Below are 22188 nucleotides of genomic sequence, written 5' to 3'. Positions count from 1 at the left end.
AAGTGCGGCTTTCACTCCACTGTTTGCAGACTGTAACCTGTTTTCACACACACAGGCTTTTCGAGTATCGAGGCCGGGTCTCTCCGGTCCCCAGGGTGGTTCCTGTGAAGCGTCCCCGGGTGACCATCCCCTTAGTCCGACGCGTAAAAGCAACGCTCCCCGTCAAACTTTTCGCCAGATCGGCCGCCATTGCAAACAGCTCTGCCAAATTAAAATGTGAGTACCTATGTACGCAGGTAGATCAAACACAAGGGACAAGGTGCCAACATCCCATCAGATCACCTGTATGATAGATTATAAAACACTGGCCAACTGAGAAACTCCAAGTGTTTCCCAAGCTCTGATCAATTAAGCCTCACAGCCCCCTTGTGAATGTTATTATCCCCATGTTACAGATGGGGAAACTCTCTAATATGGAGATGGAAAGTGACTTGCCCTAAATCAGTGGACAAGTCATTGATAGAGCTGGGAATAGAACCCAGGTGTCCTACCTCTCTGTCCCATGCTCTAATCATTAGATTGTGCTTCCTCCTTAATTACACTAATTAAATACACCTGGAGCTGACCCGTAATTCAGAGCAGGGTGCTCATTCTTTGGAAGAGCAAGGGCCATATTGGTAATTTGTCAGGAGCCCAGGGACCATAGATTAAAATAAAATATAAAAATACGAAAACCTAATATTTGCTTCTACTTGTATCTGCTCGATAGAGTAACTGAGTGGGTCTTTGGTTTGGTTCACCAGTAAGAAGGAGTTCTAGCTGCTCACATATAACGGCAGCTGCAGTAATAGGGAGCGGGTGGCTGGGAACGATAAGGCGGCAGCATGGTTTATTGCTGAGATCAAGGCAGCAGAACTCAGAAGAACTGGGTTCTGTTCTTAATTCTACCACTGGCCTACTGCGTGGTAAGTCAGTTTCCCTTTCCTGTGCCTCGGTTCCCCCATCTGTAATATGGGGATAATGACACCAACCTACTTTGTAAGGATCTGCAAGATCTCTGGAGGAAATGCAGTGTGTATACAGGCAAGCCCTTCTAATTCACACTTGGCTACTTTGCACACCCCATCATTCACAGTCATAAAGTCAGTCTCACCCCACCTCTCAACCCCGACTCATTGGCACAGATCTATAATGAGGCCTCATATTTCTAAGACCTTTACACAATATACCGTGCAACGTGTACTGTGAAGTCTTCTAAATAATTAACATTCAGCTGCTTTTCCAAACAAACCAAGGGCGAATATCCAGGGATGCACTGACCTTCCTTTCTTTTAAATCCTGTTGTTTCACTTTCACTCACCGATATACAACAGTCAGTAGCTGACAAGCGGCGAATTAAGAGAAGCTAGCAAGGTTCTGTGTTGTACAAAGGGTGAAATCCCGGGAGTCAGGGGTTCAGTGGGGCCAGGATTTCACCCAAAGGATTGATTTGATATTATTATTTGTTGGTTACACTTTCTCCTAAGGCTGCACGTGGTTCCCTATTTTACAATCCTCCATCTGAGCATACTCAGTCCTTCCGAAGAACTCAGCCAAAGGCTGTTCCTTGCTCGCCATTTCCACGTTCGCACTGCTCGCCAGTGAAGATGGGCAGTATTGGCACATTGTGCACTGAAATGTCCCAGATTACCGAGACCTGAGACTCCTGCACGAGGGGCCAAGAGAGCTGACTTAACTCCCAAAGTCCTGTTCCAGCACCACTGGGCTCAGCGTAAAACTAGCGCTTTACAGGCAGTCTCCTCTTTGGTCCTTGTGAAGTGCCAGCCTGGAATTTGGAGTGGGTGTTCCCGAGATATACTCTGTCCTGCATGTCAATGGCTACACATAAATCAGGAGCACTGACTTCACTAAACCGTGAGCATGCAGGATTTCACAGACTCTGATTGCATGGATAATGTTCATAGGCGGCGTCTTTCTTAGTTGCCTGGGGGTGCTTGAACCCCCACTCCACCCCTGGCCCTGCCCCCACTCCATCCCTTCCCCCAAGCCCTACCCCACTTCTTCCCACCCCCCTCTGCCCTCGCTCCACCCCACCTCACCTCTTCCTGCCCCCGCTCCGCCCCGCCCCGCCCCGTTCCACCCCTCACCTGAGCATGCCCTGCCCTCACTCTGCCCCTCCCCCCCACACGTCCTGCATGCTGCGGAACAGCTGATCACGGTGGGTGGGAGGAGCTGGTGGGAACAGGAGACGCTGAGAGGAGGGGGAGGCACTAACTGGGGGGGCTGCCGGTGGGTGCTAAGCACCCACTATTTTTCTCTGGTTGCTCCAGCTCTGGAGCACCCACAGAGTCGGCACCTATGGCAATGTCATTCCCTGCCACTCAGGGCCGGATTAAGACCTTTAGAGGCCCTAAGCACACATTATGGTGCCCCCCCATATGTAATTCAAAATAAAAACAATACTATACTGTAAAATAAAATTTTATTTTTTGAAATGACTCAAAACTTACATGTATGCTGAAATTAAAATAGCTTCTTTCTAGATTTTCTGATTGCAAAATTCTGGATAAGTTCATCGAAGCTGACTCGACGAAGCATGTCCGCTTCCATGCACAATAGGGAAAGTGAATCAAGTCTGTCCTGATACATTGTTGTTCTCTGAGGGTTTTTTATTCTTTTCAGCTGAGAAAAAGAGCGTTCTGCGGAGCAATTAGTAATCATCAATGTTAGAAAAATACGTTGTGCGATCTCTACATTTGGAAATACACACTATATTCCCTCTTTCAATATTGTGTCATGAAGATCAATGTGACTGAATTTCATTTTTCCTGTTTCATTAAACTTTGCGTGCATATAACAGTGGAACTGCCATACTTCTCCACAGAAATTCATGTTCAAGTCAACAGGATATGAGTCAACTAGCTTTTGGGAACCTTGTGAATATTGTTCATCAGATAAGTCCATATTGTTTAGAAAAGAAAATCTACGTGATATTTCTTTGTACACGTCACCTCTCCTCTTCATATGAGTTTCAAGTGTATCAATTATAGCGTAGTAAGTAGATACGCGAAATGTGTCTCTAGGATTCAATGCTGTTTCTGTTGCACTGCTATCATTTGCTTGTTTTTTCCTGATTCGCTTGCGGGACTGGGCTTCTTTGTAGTTAGTATCAGGCAAGATATCTTTTGATATGTCTTCAAATCTTTCGAAATCATTCCTCAAAGTGTGTAAGTGGTCTGCTAATGATTGACAGATGTCTGCACATGTTTTCAAATCCAGTTCAAATCCAATTCTTTTTCTTGGAGAGCTTGACTTGTGTGGTAAAAGTGTTGTAAAATTTCATTCCACATGGTCAACATGAATACAGACTCTAGTTCAGTGTGGCTTTTCAAATTGAGGAATGTTATAAATCGTTCAACTGGTTTTCCATCTGTGGGAGACACATATCTTAGTACAATACTCAATTGTTCAATATGTGAAAGATCAGGTGTAGAGTCAACAGATAAACTGGAGTACCCAGCAGTGCTTATTTCATCCACAATAGCTGAACGAACTTTGTCACTCATTAGACCAATGAGTTCATCATATATTGTCTTGGATAAGTATGATGGGTTACCTTTGCCAGCATTCCCATATTTTGAGATATGGCCTGCTAAAAATGGGTCAGACTGACCCACAATCCCAAGAAATTTCCATTATGCAATGTTCCAGATGTGTCATTTGATCCCCGGAAAGGCAGACCACATTCAGCTAATGTTTGAATAAAGGCTATAACACGCTGCAAGACATGTTGCCAGTATTCACGCTCCCCTTTAATTTGTTCTTCCAATTTTTGTGTCAATCCAAAGCACTGTCTTTGATTTAAATATGTCAACATTGAATCTCTGTGAGTAGTGCTATTTTCATGTTGTTCAATTAAAACATTGTTCTACCAGTCACTAAATCCATCTGCAGCAAACCGGGATGTTGAAGGTTTATATGCAAAAAGTTTGCAAAGAAAACAGTACACAGACCCTGTTGATGGTGAATACAGTAGCCGTTCTTGAGTGTATTTCTCACCATTCACTTTCATGCCAAAAAGTATTTTTTGTGGACAATATCTTGTTTGTTTGCCATTGGTAAAAGTCCGACGTGATTTCTCAAATGGCCCGGTGTGGTGTTGACAGTCATTTGGTCCATGATCTATCCAGTAAGCTACATCATCGGTACTAAAATCAACCCACATACCAGGATCTTTTCTCCTATTATTTACAGCATGAGCAAGTTCAGTCTCTGACACAGCCACACCTTCTAGAACAATGTCTGTTTTACCACCAGGAGGAGGATGAACAGTTACAGTCTCTGACACGTCCACATGTTCTGGAATGGTGTTTGTTTCACCAATAGAAGAAGGGTCAGTCTCTGAAACACCTACAGGTTTTGGAACAATGTCTGTGCTACTGAGAGAAGATGTTACTTCTGTTGGATTCGCTTTGAAAAATGATGTCAGCTTTGGAAGATTTTGGAAAATTTCACTAGTTTTTTGTTTCTTTTCTTCCACCAGTTTATGTTTCTGTGCTCCACTCAGTTGGTTACGTTTCATCCTGCCCCTTATCTCAGGTATCTGAACTTAAAAAAAAAAACAAAATTACACAACATACACTATTTTTATGTATATATATAATATATATATAAGAAAGAAAAAAATGAATCAAGTACGTATAACTCAGAAGAATATAACAATAATAAAACATAAATTTATTGCAATACATGACAGGATCCGATTTCCTCGCATTATTTCAATCTACGTTAGTAGGATGCCCCCCTGGTTTAGGTGGGGATAAGTAATAAAAAGAGAACAGAAAAATGGGGGAAGAGTGTGTAGTGGAGTGTAAGGAAGTCTAACAAAGTTCTGGTTTTTCCCATGATGACTACTTCGATGCTTTTTTTGAAATATTACATTTTTTCCAAAAGAAATCTCTTTTTTTTTGGTGCCCCCTGCTTTGCTGGTGCCCTAAGCACGTGCTTAGTCTGCCTATTGGGTAATCCAGCCCTGCTGCTACTCTAAAGTTTCGGTCTGAGGGTGAAGTATGGAGCTTTCCTCTTGAGGAAATTATTACAAGGTAAATGAGATGACCATGCACCTGGGGTCTGTGGGTAAGGCCAAGATACCGTGATTACCCGTCCCGGTTGGAACTAACACAGCCACCTGCTGACAGGTGTGGGTGAAATAAACCAAAATCAGGGGGGCAGAGTTGAGTAAGGTACAAAATGTGACCCTCCAGATACCTGTTCTGGGGCACCAGCATGTGGGTTCTGGGCCTCTCCCTGCCCTAAGGGGACTGGCAGCAAGTGGGTCCTGACATAATCAGCCCAAGCCTTCTCAGTGGTTTCCAAAGTCAAGGGGTGAAGATGCAGGCTGGATTTTCAAAGGCTCTGTCTAAAATAGACCTACTAAATGTGCAACTGCATCTGTTACACCCTCCAGATTTGCTGGCCGTACATTCGTGCATGCCATTTCGGTAGATGTGCACCTCTCCCGTTGGTGCTCAAAGCTGCCCAAGTGCTCACACATATGCCCATTGGCACATGCCAACACAGGGTCCGCATATACAGATCCAACATCCAAAGTCAGTTTGGGACTTTGTAATTGTCCTGGAATGTGGACTTGCAGGCTTGCGCTGGGAACATCAGCAGGCTCCTGTGAGTTCTGGTATGGACAGCAGCAGCCCTGCTCCCAGACTCTGCTGGCCCAAGCAATCAAAGCTCTGTGTGCAGGAATGGGACACAGTGATTTGTTCCGAGAAAGGAAAGTTACAGTGCTGCTGGCTAGTGGCTGGGAATGGGGAGTGTAACATGGAGACTGAGGGGAGCTCTGCTAGCCAGGAACTGTTTGAGCCTTACAACAGTGGTTCCCAGCTCATGCTGGCTTCATACCAGTTCCACCCAGGCCACAGCCTAACCTCCTGTCTCCCCCTTATTGTTGGTACCACCTCGCCCAATGGCATGATCAGTAACTTGCAGCAGGCAGTGAATCACGTCAGAAAGGCAGGCCAGAGAAGGAGGGAGCGGGTTACTGCTGGGACAGCAAAGAGGCAATGGGCTTTTCCCAAAAGTCTCAACCTGTCCCACTTGCCAGTAGTCAGTGTTTCTTGGAAAGGCCCCTGGTGTTCCACCTGGCCCCCAGTGAATGGAGCAGGCTGGCGGGCAGCCCCAGGATTTCCATGTAGTGGGTTTACATGTGTGCATAATATTTATATACAGTTACAACAGCCTCCAGCTCTAACTCCTGTTGGGAGTGCACTGTTAGCTGCCCCGGTTATATCCCATCTCATTTCCTAGGATGTCCCATTTAAGCAGTCCCCACCCCGTCTCTTCAGTGGCTCCGAACAGTTTCCGTGTTGACACCCCAGATTATCCCTGATTGCATCCCCACCATCCCAGTCACTGGGAGATTTCCACAGTGTTGCTGTGGCTGCCAAGCTCAGTTAGGGCTGAAGGTTTTGTGACTAATCCTAAATCTTTTTTAAAAACCAATCAAACGCTAATATGTAAAATAACAACGTGGAATAAAGCCTGTCCTTCTCCCTCTCTTCTTTGAAGTGAAATGCAATGAGCTGCAGACAATCAAAACCGAGCTGACACAGATCAAATCCAACATTGATGCTCTTCTGGGCAGATTGGAGCAGATTGCTGAAGAACAGAAATCATGCACAGGTCAGTTAGCTGCACATAATGGCACTGAGAGAGGGCAAGGAGCTCAAATGCAGAGCAGCCCATTTCAAAACCAGTTATTTCGACTTTGCAGGTCATTCTTTGGGCACTTGAGGCCTGTATTCTTGTATTGGCTGTTACTTTAAGTTATTACCCCATTGGATCACCACTTTCTAAGATGCTGTTATTTTGTGTTTATATAGCACCTAGAGCATGCTGGGTACACTGCAGACCAAAATGGATATGAGGTGCCTGCCCTGAGGAGTTTGAAATCCATATTTCTGCTAACTGGTGAAATTGTCGCACACAATGGTCTTTGCGTGTTTCTGGTGTAAATTCAGTTTTGCCTGAAATTGAAATCCACAACTTTGTGGGTTTTATGCTTCAGACTTGAACCATGTTTGAGTGAAGACTCAATCCATGCTCACTCAAAAATTGTCCTATTTCAAGCAAAAAAGAAAGGAAAAAAAGAAATGGTATGCTTCCGCTTCCTCCCCCCACCCCCCTCCACCATCCACAAATCTGGACCCCCCTTAAAAATCACAACAAAACGTGGTAAATCTTGATTCTGAAATCCAGCACTGCCAACCCCACGAGTTTCAGAAAGCATGTCAGGTCCCCAGAAATCATGAGCTTCACTTTTAAATCAGGAAAATTTCAAAAATAATGAATTGGGGGGCAGGGGTTCCTAGCTTTCTGGTTTCTGAGCCCTGGGGATACACTAGGGTCAAGTTTTCAAGCTTTTCTATGTAGCCAAGATGGCTAGAAACAAACTTGCCATTTTAAAAGAAAGCTGAGATACTCACCAAATATTTAAAGACATTTAGGTGCCTAAAGATACAGAGAGGTGCCTAAATACCTTTTAAAGCATGGGCACTTTTGAAAATCCTGCTGGGCACCATTGCATTGTTAGGTGTCTAAATACCTTTGACAATCTAGCTCATCGTCACATGATTCCAGGAGCTGGGGCTTCAAGTATCATGAGACTTGTGATAAAATTGTGAGAATTGGCAATGCTGTGTCATCCTTTCAAATTTCATTGCTAAATGTTCCTATGCTTCCAGTCCCTGCTAACACTCCCGCCTGAGTTGGCCTTCAGGGTTGCCAATTTCGGCTGTAAGTATTACGGGAGTTTTCATCACATGACATAATCTTTAATTTAAAATTAATCTTTAATTCCTGGAAACTCCAGGACAATCCTGGAGGGTTTGCAACCCTAGTTGGCAAAGATTTGGGTGTGCATGCCTTGATAACCCTGACCTGGCTCTCAGGAGTGGCCTGAGTTATGTTGCTGGCCAGGTTGGAAAAAGTTTTCAGAGCCACCCTGCACAGTGGCCGAGCAGAAAACAAAACCAAAACAAAACAACCCAACAAACCCCACAGCTGGCCAATCAGCCGAGAAAAATAACAATGAAAAAGGCTGGCCAATCAGAGCAGAGCAAGAAAAAAAAGGCACCGCGCAACAGTGCCCCCTGGATGTTGGTGCCCAGTGCAACAGCCCTGCTCGCCCTTAAAGCTGGCTCTGTTGAGTTGGTTTAGCTTGAGGCAGAGCCAATGTGTATCCAAGCACTCAGTGATCTCGCTTGCTTTTACTTTTAACAATTCAGGCCCCAGTCCTGCAAAGACTTAAACAGGGGAGTTAACCCTACACACTGCAAATAGCCCCATTGACTTTAAAGGGACGAGTCAAGTCAAGTCAGGCATATGAGTCTTTGCATGGTCAGGGCCCCAGTCTAGGGGAAGCATGCTCCCAGCCATAGGCACTAATCGATTTCTCCTTCAGAGTTAGCAGCAGAGACAGCCAACTTCTTTGCCAAAGGGGTAAGATTCCAAATTCTTAAACATACACTACAACCCAGTTGGTAAACGCCCTGACTGTCAGGGTGCGATATAAGTGCCCAGGCTACAGCGCCTTAGTCAATTTGTATTCCTCCGAGGATAGGACATGGTGATTCCAGCTACAGCGGGTAGAGTTGTTTTACTCGACTGGTTTGCTGTATTATGTTTTTCACTAAGGCACGGAATTCTCCCCTATGCAGAGGTCAAGCACATGGGCTAGTCACTGCTTCTTAAACCCTATGTGAGGACTTGGGTGGTGCAGAGGGTGAATTTAAGTGTACAAACTTCAGGAGAATGTTGATGGTGTTGGAAAATAGGCCCTTTGTAGCTCAGCCTGAGCTACTGGAATGGAGAAGACTCCTGCTCTTATTCCCATGCAAACGGACATTGGATCATGGAAAAGTGGGGAGAATGCTTAAAATACCCACAGCTGCGGAATTGGGTGATTCACAGAGTAGCTAACAGGACATGGATCCTGCTATCCCCCGATTTTGCTGGTTCAAATCCAGCCCAGGTTGGTAGTGTAATGACTGAGAGTTGTGAGGAGCTATAGGGCGGGTCTCAGTGTGGATCCTAGTGGACAGGCATCCACCCCACAAAATCACCACTGAAGATTGGATGGGAGTCCCATCCTCATTTGTGGAAGTGGTTCCTGAAGGTCAGAGTTGAGTCACTGGATCCAGTTCTCCCCACACACACACACCGGCGTGGGTTAGCTCCACCCGAGTAAGTGGAGTTATCCCAGTGTGGGAAGAGACGCATGCCGATTATTTATAAACTTGCTCCTCATGGGCTCTGAATATCTGACCCCCATTGGACTATTTGAGTGTAATTCCAAACTGTTCCTTCGCCTCCATTTCCTTTGCATCCTCCTGACCTTGCTGCCCCGGCTCTTGTCTCTCAGAGGTACGAAAGAAGGCAGATGGGAACAAAAGTGAGATCTCCCAGGACGACACAGCATCAGAGGCAGAAATCAACACGGAGGAGCCACTGAACGGGGAGGAGGGAGAAGAGGAGGGACTCACGCGAGATGACTGTGAAGACGAACTGGTAAGCAACAATGGGAGAGGAACCCCCACCCTGCTAAGGGAATTAATCAACCAGCTCTAATTTTACTGGTGCTTATTAAAACCACTGGAAAAATTCATTTTTCCTTCTTAAAAATAAATCACTATCTTTAATGCTGTGATTGTTTGCAGCTGTATTCCCCTACCCCAGCCCTTCCTCCATGATGGAAAAGCATTACATTAATTGCAGTACACAGAGATGCTGTAGAAAAATGGCTAGCTTTGCATATTCAGGCCATGTTTATTTGTGCTTTTGTAACAATTAATCCCTGGTTTGTACGAATTGCTTTGCTCCGTAATAAATGATTCTGAGATGTGCTGGAGCATGTAGCAGAGATATGTTATTACAGCACCACATTCATAATGATTTGCATTTGCAGAGTGTCTTTCATCCAGACAGAGCCCAAATTCCCACAGCAGGTTGCAAAATCTGTAGAAGCAGAGCCTTCACCCACCACTGAAATGTGGCCACCTCTGGGGAATTATGGCAGCTGTTTCTCAGCACAGGTCCTGGGCTTCAACCAGCAAAACATTGACACGTGCTTAAGTTTAAGCATGTGGGCTCTGATTCAGGAAAGCACTGAAGCATGCACTTATTCCCATCCCAACTAAAGGCAGCACTTAAGCATGTGCTTAGCTTTACACATGTGCTTAAGTTCCATTGACTTCAGTGGGATTGAAACATGTGCTTAATATGAAGTACATGTTTAACGGTATGCTGTATGGATCTGGGGTTGTGACTACTCCCATTGAAGCCAACTGGGCTATTCGCATGCTTAAAGTTAAGCATCTGCTTAAGTGCTTTGCAAGATCAGGACCCTGCTTAGATACTACCGTGATAGGAGCCTTTGCAATGCGTATTATAATTAGAGAAAGCTCAGTTGTTTCCCCAAATTAAGGTTAAAGCAAGACTCTGATAATGAACACACACAGTCCTCTAACTTAGTGAAAAAGTTCTCAAAGGCCCTGCCACTTGTCAGGCTGCATTTTACCACCAGATGGCATTTTCTCACAAACTTTAAGGCAAATCACAGATGCCATTTTCAAGATATTTTAATCCCAAAATTGCAATGTTTAAACATTTCTGCAATAACTTCCAATGGGTTTTTTGGCTCCTTCCATTCCATGTATCCCTTGACTTACAAGCATCAGAACTAGAGCCAGGTGAAATTTTTCATCTGAAACTTTTTTTGCTGAACATGCAGATTCATGTCAACTGAAATATTTCATGAATTCATGTTGATTTCGCCAAACTGTTTTGGTTGAAAAGAAGCCTAAAAAAATTCTGAAAAAAATCAAAATGTTTCAATTTTTCAGTGCAAAATGACTTTTTGTTCAGAAATGGACTTCTTTTTAAAAAAATGTATAGTTTAAAAGAGCTGGAAAATGAAACAAAGCATTCTGTTTCATGTTGAATATAATATTGCCTTCGACCTGCAACAAATGATTTTTCTTTTTGGTTTTCCAAAATTTTCAAAAAACAATTGTTTCGAGTCAGCCCAAAACATACAATTTTTTTTTTTTAAACAGCCAGTGAACCAAAAAAAACCAGGTATTCACACCACTTTAACCAGAACAGCCCTCATCTGTTGGTGTCCCCGAAGATTGGGGCCTTTTATTACTTTTTCTCAGAAGTCTCTCATACCTAAAAAAGTTATTCACCCCTGCTCTGATTTATAGGTTTACCACCTTTCTAATTTCTGGTAACCAGACCCCTGAGGCCCTGCCCTTGCTCTGCCTCTTCCCTTGAGCCCCCACTCCTCCTCCCCCCCCCCCTCCCCCGCCCTCTTTGCCACCTCTTCCCCCCAGATGCTTCACCTCTTTCCCCGAGGCCTGGCCCCCATCGCTCGCTCCTCTCCCCCATCCCCCCATCGCTTGCTGCATTGTCTCAAGGAGCCTGCCTGCAGGTAGGAAGCGGCCCTGGCTGAGCAGGGTCTGGCATGGGTTAATGACCTGGTGCCTCCCCTGCCCCTGCGATAACCAGACTTTTGGTTTGGGTGCCCTTTAGGGTTGCCAGGTCCCCAAAAACCAGGCATCAGGCAACCCTAGATGGCACCCAGACACAGAAACCAAAACCTGGATTGTCTGGGTGAAAGCCAGATGGATGCAACCCCAGTTCAGATAGGCCACATATCTTAAACTGTTAGCTCGTGAGGTGCAGGGTCTGAATCTTCCTGTGCGTGTACAGCACCTTGCACAATGAAGCCTTGATCCTGACTGGAGCCTCTGTTCTCTACCGCAATAAGCATCTTCTTTGTTTGACACATAGCTTTACATGTAGCTTCTTTTGCATATGTCATTTACATAGAGAATGTGGGGTGAAGTCCTATGACCGTTGTTATACAAGGAGACAGAGTAGATGATCATCATGATCTGCTATGGTCTTAAAATCTGAGTCTATGAGCCAGTCAGTTTATGCCTCAGCAGATACAAATAAGCTTAGCCGAATGAGTTGCCCTTCTGCACACCTTTTGAGAAGCATCTTCCAAGGGTCTCATCCAAAGCCCATGGAAACGGATGGGATCCCTTCCATTGCCTTTAATGGGCTTTGGGTCAGGCCTGTATTACACAGCTTAGAAGGCGTGTAGGAGGGGAGCTCCATTGCTGCAGACTTCCCAAGATGCTCAATACAGGAGTTGCCCCTGCATGTCTCCTAAGGTGAGGGCGCATCTCTTGTGACCATCCGTCTCCTCAGGTGAGGAGTTCATTGAGCAAAAGCTCATGCATCTAAATTTGATGCATAAAACGGACGACACTAGCCACATAAGTAACATATAGGTGAAGAAGTAGAATATTTAGCTCTTATAGAGCACTTTTCCTCAGTAGATTGCAAACATGCTTTACAAAGGAGGTTGATAGCGTTAGCCCCATTGTACAGATGGGGAAACTGAGGCAAGATATGTAAATTGATTTGTCCAAGATCACCCAGGAGGCCAATGTCAGAGTTGGGAATAGAACCCATTCGAACAATTTACCAAGGATTGTGGTGGACCCCCTATCACTGGTAAAAAGAAAAGGAGTACTTGTGGCACCTTAGAGACTAACCAGTTTATTTGAGCATGAGCTTTCGTGAGCTACAGCTCACTTCATCGGATGCATAGCATATCGTGGAAACTGCAGAAGACATTATATACACACAGAGACCATGAAACAAAACTTCCTCCCACCTCACTCCCCCGCTGGCAACAGCTTATCTAAAGTGATCCTCAAGTAGAGCCATTTCCAGCACAAATCCAGGTTTTCTCACCCTTCCCCCCCCCCCCCCCCACACACACATACAAATTCACTCTCCTGCTGGCAACAGCCCATCCCCCTTTGAAACCCCTCTTTATAATGTGCATGATAATCAAGGTGGGTCACCTCCAGCACTAATCCAGGTTTTCTCACCCCCGCCCCCCCGTTACTCTGACCCCTATCACTGGCTATTTTAAAATCAAGATTGGATGTTTTTCTAAATGATCTGCTCTAGGAATTATGTTGGGACAGTTCTCTGGCCTGTATTATATGGGAGGTCAGACTAAATGATCATAATGGTCCCTTTGGGTCTTGGACTCTACGAATAAATGAACTCAGATCTCCTGAATCTCAGTTCAGTGCACACTATCCGCTAGGCCACACTGCCAAAAAGCGTATGGAAATATTTAACAATGGTATTAGCTAAGGCTGTAACATTTAAATGAACCTAGGGGAGTTAGACACCAAACACCCATTGAAAGTCAATAGAAGTAGGGCACCTACCTCCTTTGTCCCTGTGGAAATCCCACAATAGAAGTTTAGTAACTACACAAATGCCATATTCTGCCCCTGGTGTTTGTGCCAGTTTCCCCTGGACCCCCGCGGGATTGGGGTGATCGAGCCCTAAATTTAATACCCCAGTCCACAGACCTCAATTAGAAATGGAACTGGGCCCTCTTACGGAATGGGTCAGATGCCCTGGCCTTAGGGAGGCAGCTCCAGCCCTGTAGAGTTCAGAAGGTGAGCAGGACGGGTGCCTGCAGCAGATCTGCACGGCCAAGCTGCCAGTGTGGCTTGGTTGGGGTGCCAGAGAAGCAGCAAGCATGGCAATGCAGGAAGAGGCAGTCTGCATGTTTCGGACCAAATTCCCTGCAGATGTAAATGGCTGCAGCTCCACAGACTTTGATGGAATTTGGCTTATTTACTTGAACAGCGAATTTGGGCCCTCGAGGCTAGATCCACAAAGGGGACTTAGGCTTACCTTAGCAATGGCTAACTTTACGTCCCCTGCTGCCCAGCAGACCTCAGGTCTCCCACCTCCCATGAGTGCCCTAGCCTTGTTCCACTTTGTCTAAAATACTTAAATGTTCATTGGAGCAGGGATTTGAATGTGACTCACATCCCAGGTGAGTGCCCAAACCACTAAGCTATAGAGTTATTCTCTCAGGGCTTGTCTACACTTACTGGAGGATCGATGCTGCAGCATCGACGCATCGGCAGTCGATTTAGCTTGAAGACCCACTAAATTGACCGCCGATCACTCTCCCGTTGACTCCTGTACTCCACCAGATCAAGAAGAGTAGGGGGAGTCGACGGGAGAGTCGACGTCACATAGTGTGAACCCTGCGGTAAGTAGATCTAAGCTACATCAACTTGAGTTATGCTGTTCACGTAACTCAAATGGCGTAGCTTATATCGTCTTTTCCCTTTAGTGTAGACAAGGCCTCACTCTCTCCGGCTTGTGCCTACTTTGATGAGGTCTGGTGCCTTTGCTATGCATGATAAAGAGATCCCGTGGCACCATTTCTTGCTTTCACATATTCATCACAAGAATGATCTTTCATTTGATGCAAGAGGGCTGGAACAATTTTTATAGTGGGGGTGCTGCTGATGGAAACCATGGAAACCATGGATTTGGTGTTTATTTTTCCTACTTCAAGCCGGGAGGAGGGGGGAGCAGCACCCCCAACACTCCTAGTTCCAGCACCACTGATTTGATGTGTATTCACTTGCATACCTTTCTGCATTCACTACCAGCCACATTAGGCTTTGCAATGGGCACTTATTCTAGCCAGAATGCACTTATGCATTGCTGTTTTGACTCTAGTTACTGTCAAGGTAGCCTCTTCATTCTCAGCCTCTGATTTCAGTGGCTTATAATTTCCTGAAATAACTCCCTTTGGGGTCAAAAATAGACCATGTTTGTTCTCAACCCAGAAGGTGAACGTGTTTGGAGAAGACCTCAGCAGCTGCTCTGGCAAACTGTGGACCCAATTCTCCTTTCACTTACAGAGCTTTTACAAGGCTGGCTCTCTACTGAGTTCAGTGGAGTTACTCTGATTGACACCCAGAGTGACTGAGATCAGAACTGGACCCTAGATATTTGCCAAGGCAATTTTTGGTCAAATAGAAAAATGCATTTTCCCTATTTATTATCAGAATTATTTTTTGAAAAACTAAACAAGGACTGTTAAAACAAACTAACCCTGGCCCATATTTGTGAGGTGCATTTCCCACTGCAAGTAATGGGAGCTGTGAGGAAGCAGTCTTTCTTGGGGATTGGCTCTCTGCTAATGCAGTGTTGAGGTTGCCATTTTAATTGCACAAATGTCTAGGAATTCAGAACTACATTTTCCACATGAAATTTTCATTCATCCCCCCAGCACATAATCATTACCATCGGGGTCATTGTTACCTGATTTCAGAATAGAGGGTTAAATCCTGCAGACTCAATTAATCCAAAACTCCCATTGCATTGACTGGGTGTTTTACCAGAGTAAAGATTAGATAAAGACAGCAGCATTAGCCCCCACTGTATGTGCAAGAATATAAATCACTACAGATGAGCATTTACATTTTAGAAAGAGTTGCCAGTTAAATATACTGTAAAATAGTGACTTGGGGGGAAACTTACAAAAATACATACCCCCTTATTTACAAAAACTATGATATTATACAGTAATTGCCCCCAAAATGGCAGTCACATTAATGTAACCCATATTGTTTTGAATATTACTTTTGAATACTATAGTGTTATTGGTTTTGATGGCTGAGTAAAGGCAGAAAACAGGCTCCTGGAGGAGAGAGTTGCAGCGTGAAAAGATGGGTTAAAAAACTGCAGCTCTTACAAGAACCATAAACTGGAAAACATCTGGTCCGGCCATGCACTTTGCAGAAGGCAACAAGCGGTAAAAAGACCATTATAGAGTGAAGGCAAATCTAGAACAGGTCCAACAAAAACAGGAGAAAGTCAAAGCCCATCCCTGCAGCAGGATGGAGGAGAGAAAAAGCAAGGGACATACAGGCCAGCGGGAAGACAGAATATAGCAACCACTGAACAGACTGGAGGCGAAAGGCTGCCACTCTGCTGACTAAATCAATAAGCCCCTGGCCCCCTGCATCTAATGGCAGGAACAACAAAGCAGGGTGCAGCCAGTGGTAACTATTCAAACAAATATGCCTCAGAATCTGATCCAAAAGGCTGGGGGGGGACACTAGCCCAGGCCACCTGTGGCCACAAGACTGTTGGCAATCAAAACCCATCCCTGAAAAGAGAGTCCAGGAAGGAGCCATTTCAGATCTGAAAAAGACCCCCAACCCATTAAACCCAGAGGTGCCCCATTGCAACTGTTGGGTCAACCAAGGGGGACCACAACACTGGCAAGAGTCCAGTAAGATTGAATGGCTCTTAGCGCACTTCCCATCTAGCTGACTGGCTGGGACATCAGGAATCAGTGAGGACTCAGAGAGATCTTTGTCCTCTTCATCTCCCTCATGCTCCATCAGCTCAGAAGAACATTGAGCCGCCACTCTAATATTCTCACCATTCACAAAGGAGGGAGATTCAGTGGGAGCAGCTGGCACACCAATTGTCCAAGAGTGGCAGGCAGTGCAGTCCCAGGCTGGGACCCAGCATCATCAGTGCAGCATGCAGGATTGGGTCTTGAGGACTCACCATGCCAGGGAAAGACAGCACCCCACTGGGAGTTCCAGGCATGGAGCTACCATCCAGTGCAATGCTGTCCTCCTTCTCGGGGTACACAGCTCCATCCTCAGCCACTGCCAGCAGGTCAAGGGCCGTCAGAGTCTTAGCCCATTTAGAAACAGCCCTGCAAAAGTCCATCTCAGCAACACACTTCCCAGTGCAGGAGATAGCAGGCACACACCAAACCCAGTGCTTGTGGGTCAAACCACTAAACCCATCTGAAATCGATCCCATGAACCCGATCTGAACCCCCCACGATGCCCAAGGAGAAGGCCAGGGACCCAACAACACCCCTAAAACAATGAAACAGCAAGTAACAAAACAGAAACAAACGCAGACTAACAGAAGCCCAGTTAGTGTGCACAGCATGTAACAAACATAGCATCGCCCTCAGAAGCTCCCGCCGTCCCGAGAGAGCTAGATCTGTGGTTAGAGCGCTCCCTGGGGTGGTAGGAGCCCCAGGATCCAGTCCCCCTGCTCCAAGGACTCTAATTTACCCAGAATGCAACAGCTTCAACAGGAGAGACTGAGAGGGCATAAACAACAAGCAACCACCTGTAGGATTTGGCCGTTTGCTATGTTCCCTGCATGCTTTCAGTGCTGTGTGTGAATATCCATGCTAGGGACCCCAAGTGTTGCTGCTTCCCAGTGACATTATATATTCCATCCGTGTTCCTGGATGATTTGACACCTTCCCCACCCTCCATCTCTTCCACCATGGTCTGAGCTAATCATTGAACTCCCCGTGCTGGAACTGCCCAAGAGGAGGGGCTAATGTTGATTTCCTGTTTCTGTTTCTCTTTGCCTTCCCCCTCCCACCAGGAGAACAGCCATTACACAGTTATGGAGGACGCCAGCCTACAGTAAGCAGGTACAGCTAGCGTAGCTCTCAAGTCTCCAAGGGATGCATGCTGGATTCGGGGGAAACGTTTCCCCCTTATGTATCTTAGCTTCTTTGGAAGATGCGTCGCCCAACAAACCCTGTGCATTTTCCCAGCACCAAGCCTGGCTGCTCAGCTGGGCTCTGCATTGACCCCTAAGTTCATCTCCTAAATCACACGGAGAGTGACGCTCCTGTTTTTCTCCCTCCTCTCTCCTAGTAGCACATTCAGAGCAGCGATGAACACCAGTGTGAGGAGAGCACGAGGTTATACCCTGGACTGGCATGCTGAGCCGGACAAGCATAAAATGCAGGGCTGCTGTCATCTCCGCCTGGCATTCCAAAGGAGAAACATGGACCGACATCTTCAACCCATCTGTAAAGCAAAAACAAAGAAAACCAGTCATCCAAGTGGATCCCTGCTCCTCAGAGCCCTGCTGCCGGCCTAGGCAGTGGACAAACACACGCTCCATGACCGTCACTGACCACTCTCTGGGATGGAGGTTGTATTGTAAAATGAATCGGGGACGTTGCAGAGCTGTCCTTAGAGGCGGGAAGACATAGCTAGTCGTAATCCAATAAAGAATTTAGTTCCTGAGGTAGAAGGGGCCGGCGTGTTTGTTAATTGGGGAAATGAGTATGTTGGTCTGGACAATTTGTAGTTTCACACATATGATCATGTTCATGAATGGGGCAGAGGGGCACCTTTCCTCCCCGGACCGATCACCTCGTTCCGAGTACTTTTCATCCCATGAGCCACCTTGGATGCACGGTCACCTCCAAGTGTAAGGGAATCGGTAGCATGCCCCTTGTTCCGCACTGGGCTCCTTGGACCACCATGTCAGCACGAAGAGAGAGAAGGAAGCCATCGACAGGAGAATAGGTGAGCCAGAGCAGCAGAAACAGAGCACCTTTAGTCTTCAGAGGTCTGGTTTCTTAGCCATCCGACTGACAATGTGTAACTAAAGGGTAAGCAGGCAAACAGTCACTGTGGAATAAGGGGGTGTGGGTGAAAGTGGACCCAGGTGGCTAGTGTGACACCCTTTTATTGGACAATCAAACAGTTCAGGCTGAGGGGTGCGATGCCACCTCTTCCCCTCTGGTCCAATCCCCTATGGCAGCATGGTCACACACAGTCCCTCGCTCCAGCCTCCCTCTGGGCCTTCAAGGTCTGGCTGGGAGGCGGTGCGGGAGGGATGAGCTGGTCCCTGCACCAGACCCTGCAGGCTCCACTCTGCATCGCTGTGTATTGCAATGGGGCTGGGGGGGTGTAGTAACTCACCTGAGCGTAAAAGACTTGTGAGGGTTAGTGTCCGGCATGCTGGGCCTGAGGGAATTAGAGCATCCCCTTCCCTCCCCACTCCTGAATTCACACTGCCCTTAGCCCGCTCACAGCCCAGAAGACAAAGGTCAGCAGACATGGGTGGTTTCTTCAAATGAAACAGTCTGTAAAAGGACCCCCACTTCCCCATCTGTTGCATGGTCACATATTCCCTCTTTATTGGGCTTATTCCTAGTCTCTGGCTTTAGAGGTTGATGGGGCTGAGACTCAGTCCACAGTGCCATGCCAACCGGAGCCCCCCCGCCCCCCCCCCGCACCCTCCTGAGTGCTGCCCATGTCTTCTCCTTGACCAGCTCCAAGAAACTGGATGAAACAAAGCAGAACCACAGAGAGCCGCTTGAACAGTTTCCCAGCGGCCTCCTGGTTTCTGCTCCAGCACTCAAACCCAGGCCTCTCACAGAGTCTTTAGGCGGGAGACAGAGTGGAAAGCAAGCCATGGGGCCGTGCTTCCCTCCCCGAAAGAGCCTGGCCTGCTTGTAAGCATGGCTTTTGAAGCACAACGTTTTACTTGCATTTCGTCGTTGGAAATAATCATGAGGGCTAAAAGGGACGACCATTCTTTTCTTTTCCTTCTCCTCTTCCTTCCATGTTTCAGTTCTGGTACTATTTGTTTGTCCATTGTGCTGTGCCGAGCCGTTGTAGCATTGTTGTCTAGGCTTTGAGAGATGAGCTGCAATTTTTTGCTATGAACTGACCATGATGCTAATATGTGGGAAGAAGGTGGCCTTGTATATAAAATCCTGTATAATAAAAAAAGGGAAATTACTCCACCTCTGCTGTCTTCTCTCTCACCTTTTCAGGACCTCTGGGACCCATCTGGTGTTTCTGGATTCACTCTTTCCTGTTTCATCTCTGCCAATGGGTTTGCTTTGCCTGGGATGAGGCATAGTCTGTTGGGTTGAACAAAGCTCTTCTGGATTTGAGGATGTTTTGTCTGTAAGACCCTGATTCTGTTCTACATGGAGATCCACTCAGTGCAGGACAGCAGGGAGGAGCCATCCAGGAGCCAGTTACGGCTCCCTGGATCTCATGGCACATTTGCACTGGCTCCAAACCCCAACAGCTTAGGACAGGCTAGGTGCTGCTCCAATTTATGCCAACCTGCAATGGTTACAAATGGTCTCTAAGCAAGTGTTGCTAATTCATGATTTTATTGAGAATCTCATGACATTTGATGTTCTTCTTAAAGTCCCACCTCCTGGAGGCATATGAGTCGGTAAGACTCTCATCTTGCTTTTTTTTAAAGTAAGTCTGTAGGCCTCTGGGTTGCAGAGAAAAACTTGAGTGAATGAACCAAAAGCCACCTAAAGGTTCAGAAACCAGAAGGCAAATACAAAGAACCCAAAATGTATTATTATTTTTAATAATCTCATGATTTTTCAAGACAATCTCATTATTTCTGGGTCCTAATTCAATGGCCAGGTTTGGCGTAGCAGATGTAAAACTGGTGTAAGTGAGAGGAGAAACTGACCCATTCAAGTTAATCAGGAGATTGGAGAACCTTTTAATCTCAGCAGAGTGCAGTTCCCTGCCTGGCGACAGCTGGGCCGGAATGCCCTTTGCATCCTGTCTAGACTAGAAAAATTAGGAGTGCTTGGCAAATATCTAAAGTGTTAACTAATCAGCTTTTAAACACTTCTTAGTATTTAGCGTAGACAAAGCGAGCGGTGTTTAAAAATGCATTAGCTGGTCATGGTCAACCCTCGGGTTCCCCCTCCCGCCCAATCATTTTGATGGTCTTGTTTAGAACACATTCTGTCCCGCCGAACCTGAATCAGCACGGCTCCTTGTTTGTTACAGAACAGCACAGGGGCATCAGCATACTGGTGGCTCTACAATGCTTCCAGTTTTTACAGGTCCAGGCCATGACGATCTGAGTTGTGATTGCACCTAGGAGCTCAGCCAGAGTAATACTTGGCTGGCTAGGCCAAGCTGCTGGCCATGCCACCACGACCAAACTGCTATATTTAGCATGCTAGCCCAATCAGAGCTAGCGTGAGTATGTCTGCTCGAGCTAAAAATCACGTCACACAGCAGTAGTGTAGCTCTGTCAGAGTCAGCAGTGCAGAGCTCTAACTACACAACCCTGCTGTCATCCCTTAAAAGATACTCTGCTTGTACAAGGTAGTAGTCTGCACAAAATAACAGTACATACATTGACTGAGTTTCAGTCAATATTAAGACTCATGGTCCCTCAAGGTGCTGTAAATATTCATGAGGCAACAGCTCAGTCAATAATTAGCTCCTGGATAAATAAATGTGGGTATTGAGCTCTCCAGAAGTCAATTTCCTTTTGACGGTCTCCTCCATGTTCCGATCTCTCATGCTGTGGTCCCTCTTCTCACCTCCCCATGAATTATCCCCAGCTCTTTGCTAATAGCATGCCCCATGACCTTTGTGCCCATTCTTTCTCTCTGCTTTCCCCCTGGGAGACCATTTAAGTCAGCTCCGGAACTTAGCGTTTTGAAGAAAAGCAACCATTGTAACTACACATTGAACATACGTCAGTGTCTCACCATTTCCATGTTGTGAATTGGAAAAAAAACACTTTTGCTATAACCCTAAATCTAAAGTATGTGTCCTCCCCTGTCTCCTCCCTTCCTGCCTCCCCCTTGTCCCAAAAAAGAGCATTTATTAAAACATCCTTTGAATCAAACAGTGATTCAAATGCAGGCTGCTCAGTAGTATTTGCACAATCTACTACTGCATTTGATGATGATGAGTGATGAATAATGATTGATGTCTTTGCTGAATTTGAAAGCAATGGGCCTGAGTCCCCATTGCCTCACAACGTCTCATCATTTACACCCATGCAAAGTGAGTGTGAAATGCTTTTTTCCACTTGCACCATTGTCCTGTTACCCCCTGCTTTGCATAGATGCAAATGATGGCACAAGGTGCAAGGTAAGCAGAGGCCCTGGCCCTGTATGGTTAATATGATTTTTTTAGAAACTAAGGGGCAAATTCGCTGCTGTGGCTGGGATCCACTCAGAGCACCAGAAGTAGGAGGCATCAGGGAGTTCTCTGAGTCTCTGTTCAGTTGTGTCCCAACCCTGGCATAGGTTAGAGCAGCCTCACAAAGTAATTCCATGCCTAGAATAATGCAAAGATAAATTAGACCTGTTGCCTGTTGAAATGGGCCTTACATGTCTATTGAGACTTATTGGAGGTCCAGGTGTCCAGTCCCCAGGGACACAAATCCGGAGGTAAAGCAATCACACAGTATAGACTAGAGGGTGGCATATTGCATGATTAATGTGGCTCTCCATTCTGGGTCAATCGGTTAAAAATGTGAATACTGATGAGGTTGGCATACAAAGTGAGACAGATAATCGTTTCATCCAAAGAGCAGCAGGAACGTGTTGCAGATCTCAGTGAGAATAGCCTCCCTTCTGAGAGACATACCTGCATCCTATTCGAGACCCCAAAGAAACATTTAAAACTGGAGATGACATCTAAAAAAAAGTCTGTTGTTGACAGTCCAGAA

At 46.0% G+C, this 22188-nt stretch overlaps 1 protein-coding gene across 5 annotated transcripts in view; it reads left to right on the top strand.

Moving 5' to 3' along the window:
* Nucleotides 1–20576, top strand: part of RALY (RALY heterogeneous nuclear ribonucleoprotein) — a 282704-nt gene extending 262128 nt beyond the window's left edge. For 2 of the 5 annotated variants that reach the window (XM_043527222.1, XM_037877162.2), the window contains 4 exons: nt 56–216; nt 6523–6636; nt 9377–9522; nt 17583–20575. In XM_043527222.1, the coding sequence (XP_043383157.1) occupies nt 56–216; nt 6523–6636; nt 9377–9522; nt 17583–17651 (490 nt within the window). In that variant the 3' untranslated portion in view covers nt 17652–20575. Of the gene's footprint in view, nt 1–55; nt 217–6522; nt 6637–9376; nt 9523–17301; nt 17351–17579 lie in introns of all 5 variants that reach the window. The other 3 variants (XM_037877164.2, XM_037877163.2, XM_037877166.2) reach the window with 3 other exon arrangements.
* The last annotated feature ends 1612 nt before the right edge of the window (nt 20577–22188 follow it).

The sequence above is a fragment of the Chelonia mydas genome, chromosome 13 (genome assembly GCF_015237465.2).
Source record: "Chelonia mydas isolate rCheMyd1 chromosome 13, rCheMyd1.pri.v2, whole genome shotgun sequence".
Lineage (NCBI taxonomy): Eukaryota > Metazoa > Chordata > Testudines > Cheloniidae > Chelonia > Chelonia mydas.
The sequence above is the reverse complement of the archived record's forward strand: the minus strand, read 5'-3'. Positions and strand labels throughout refer to the sequence as shown.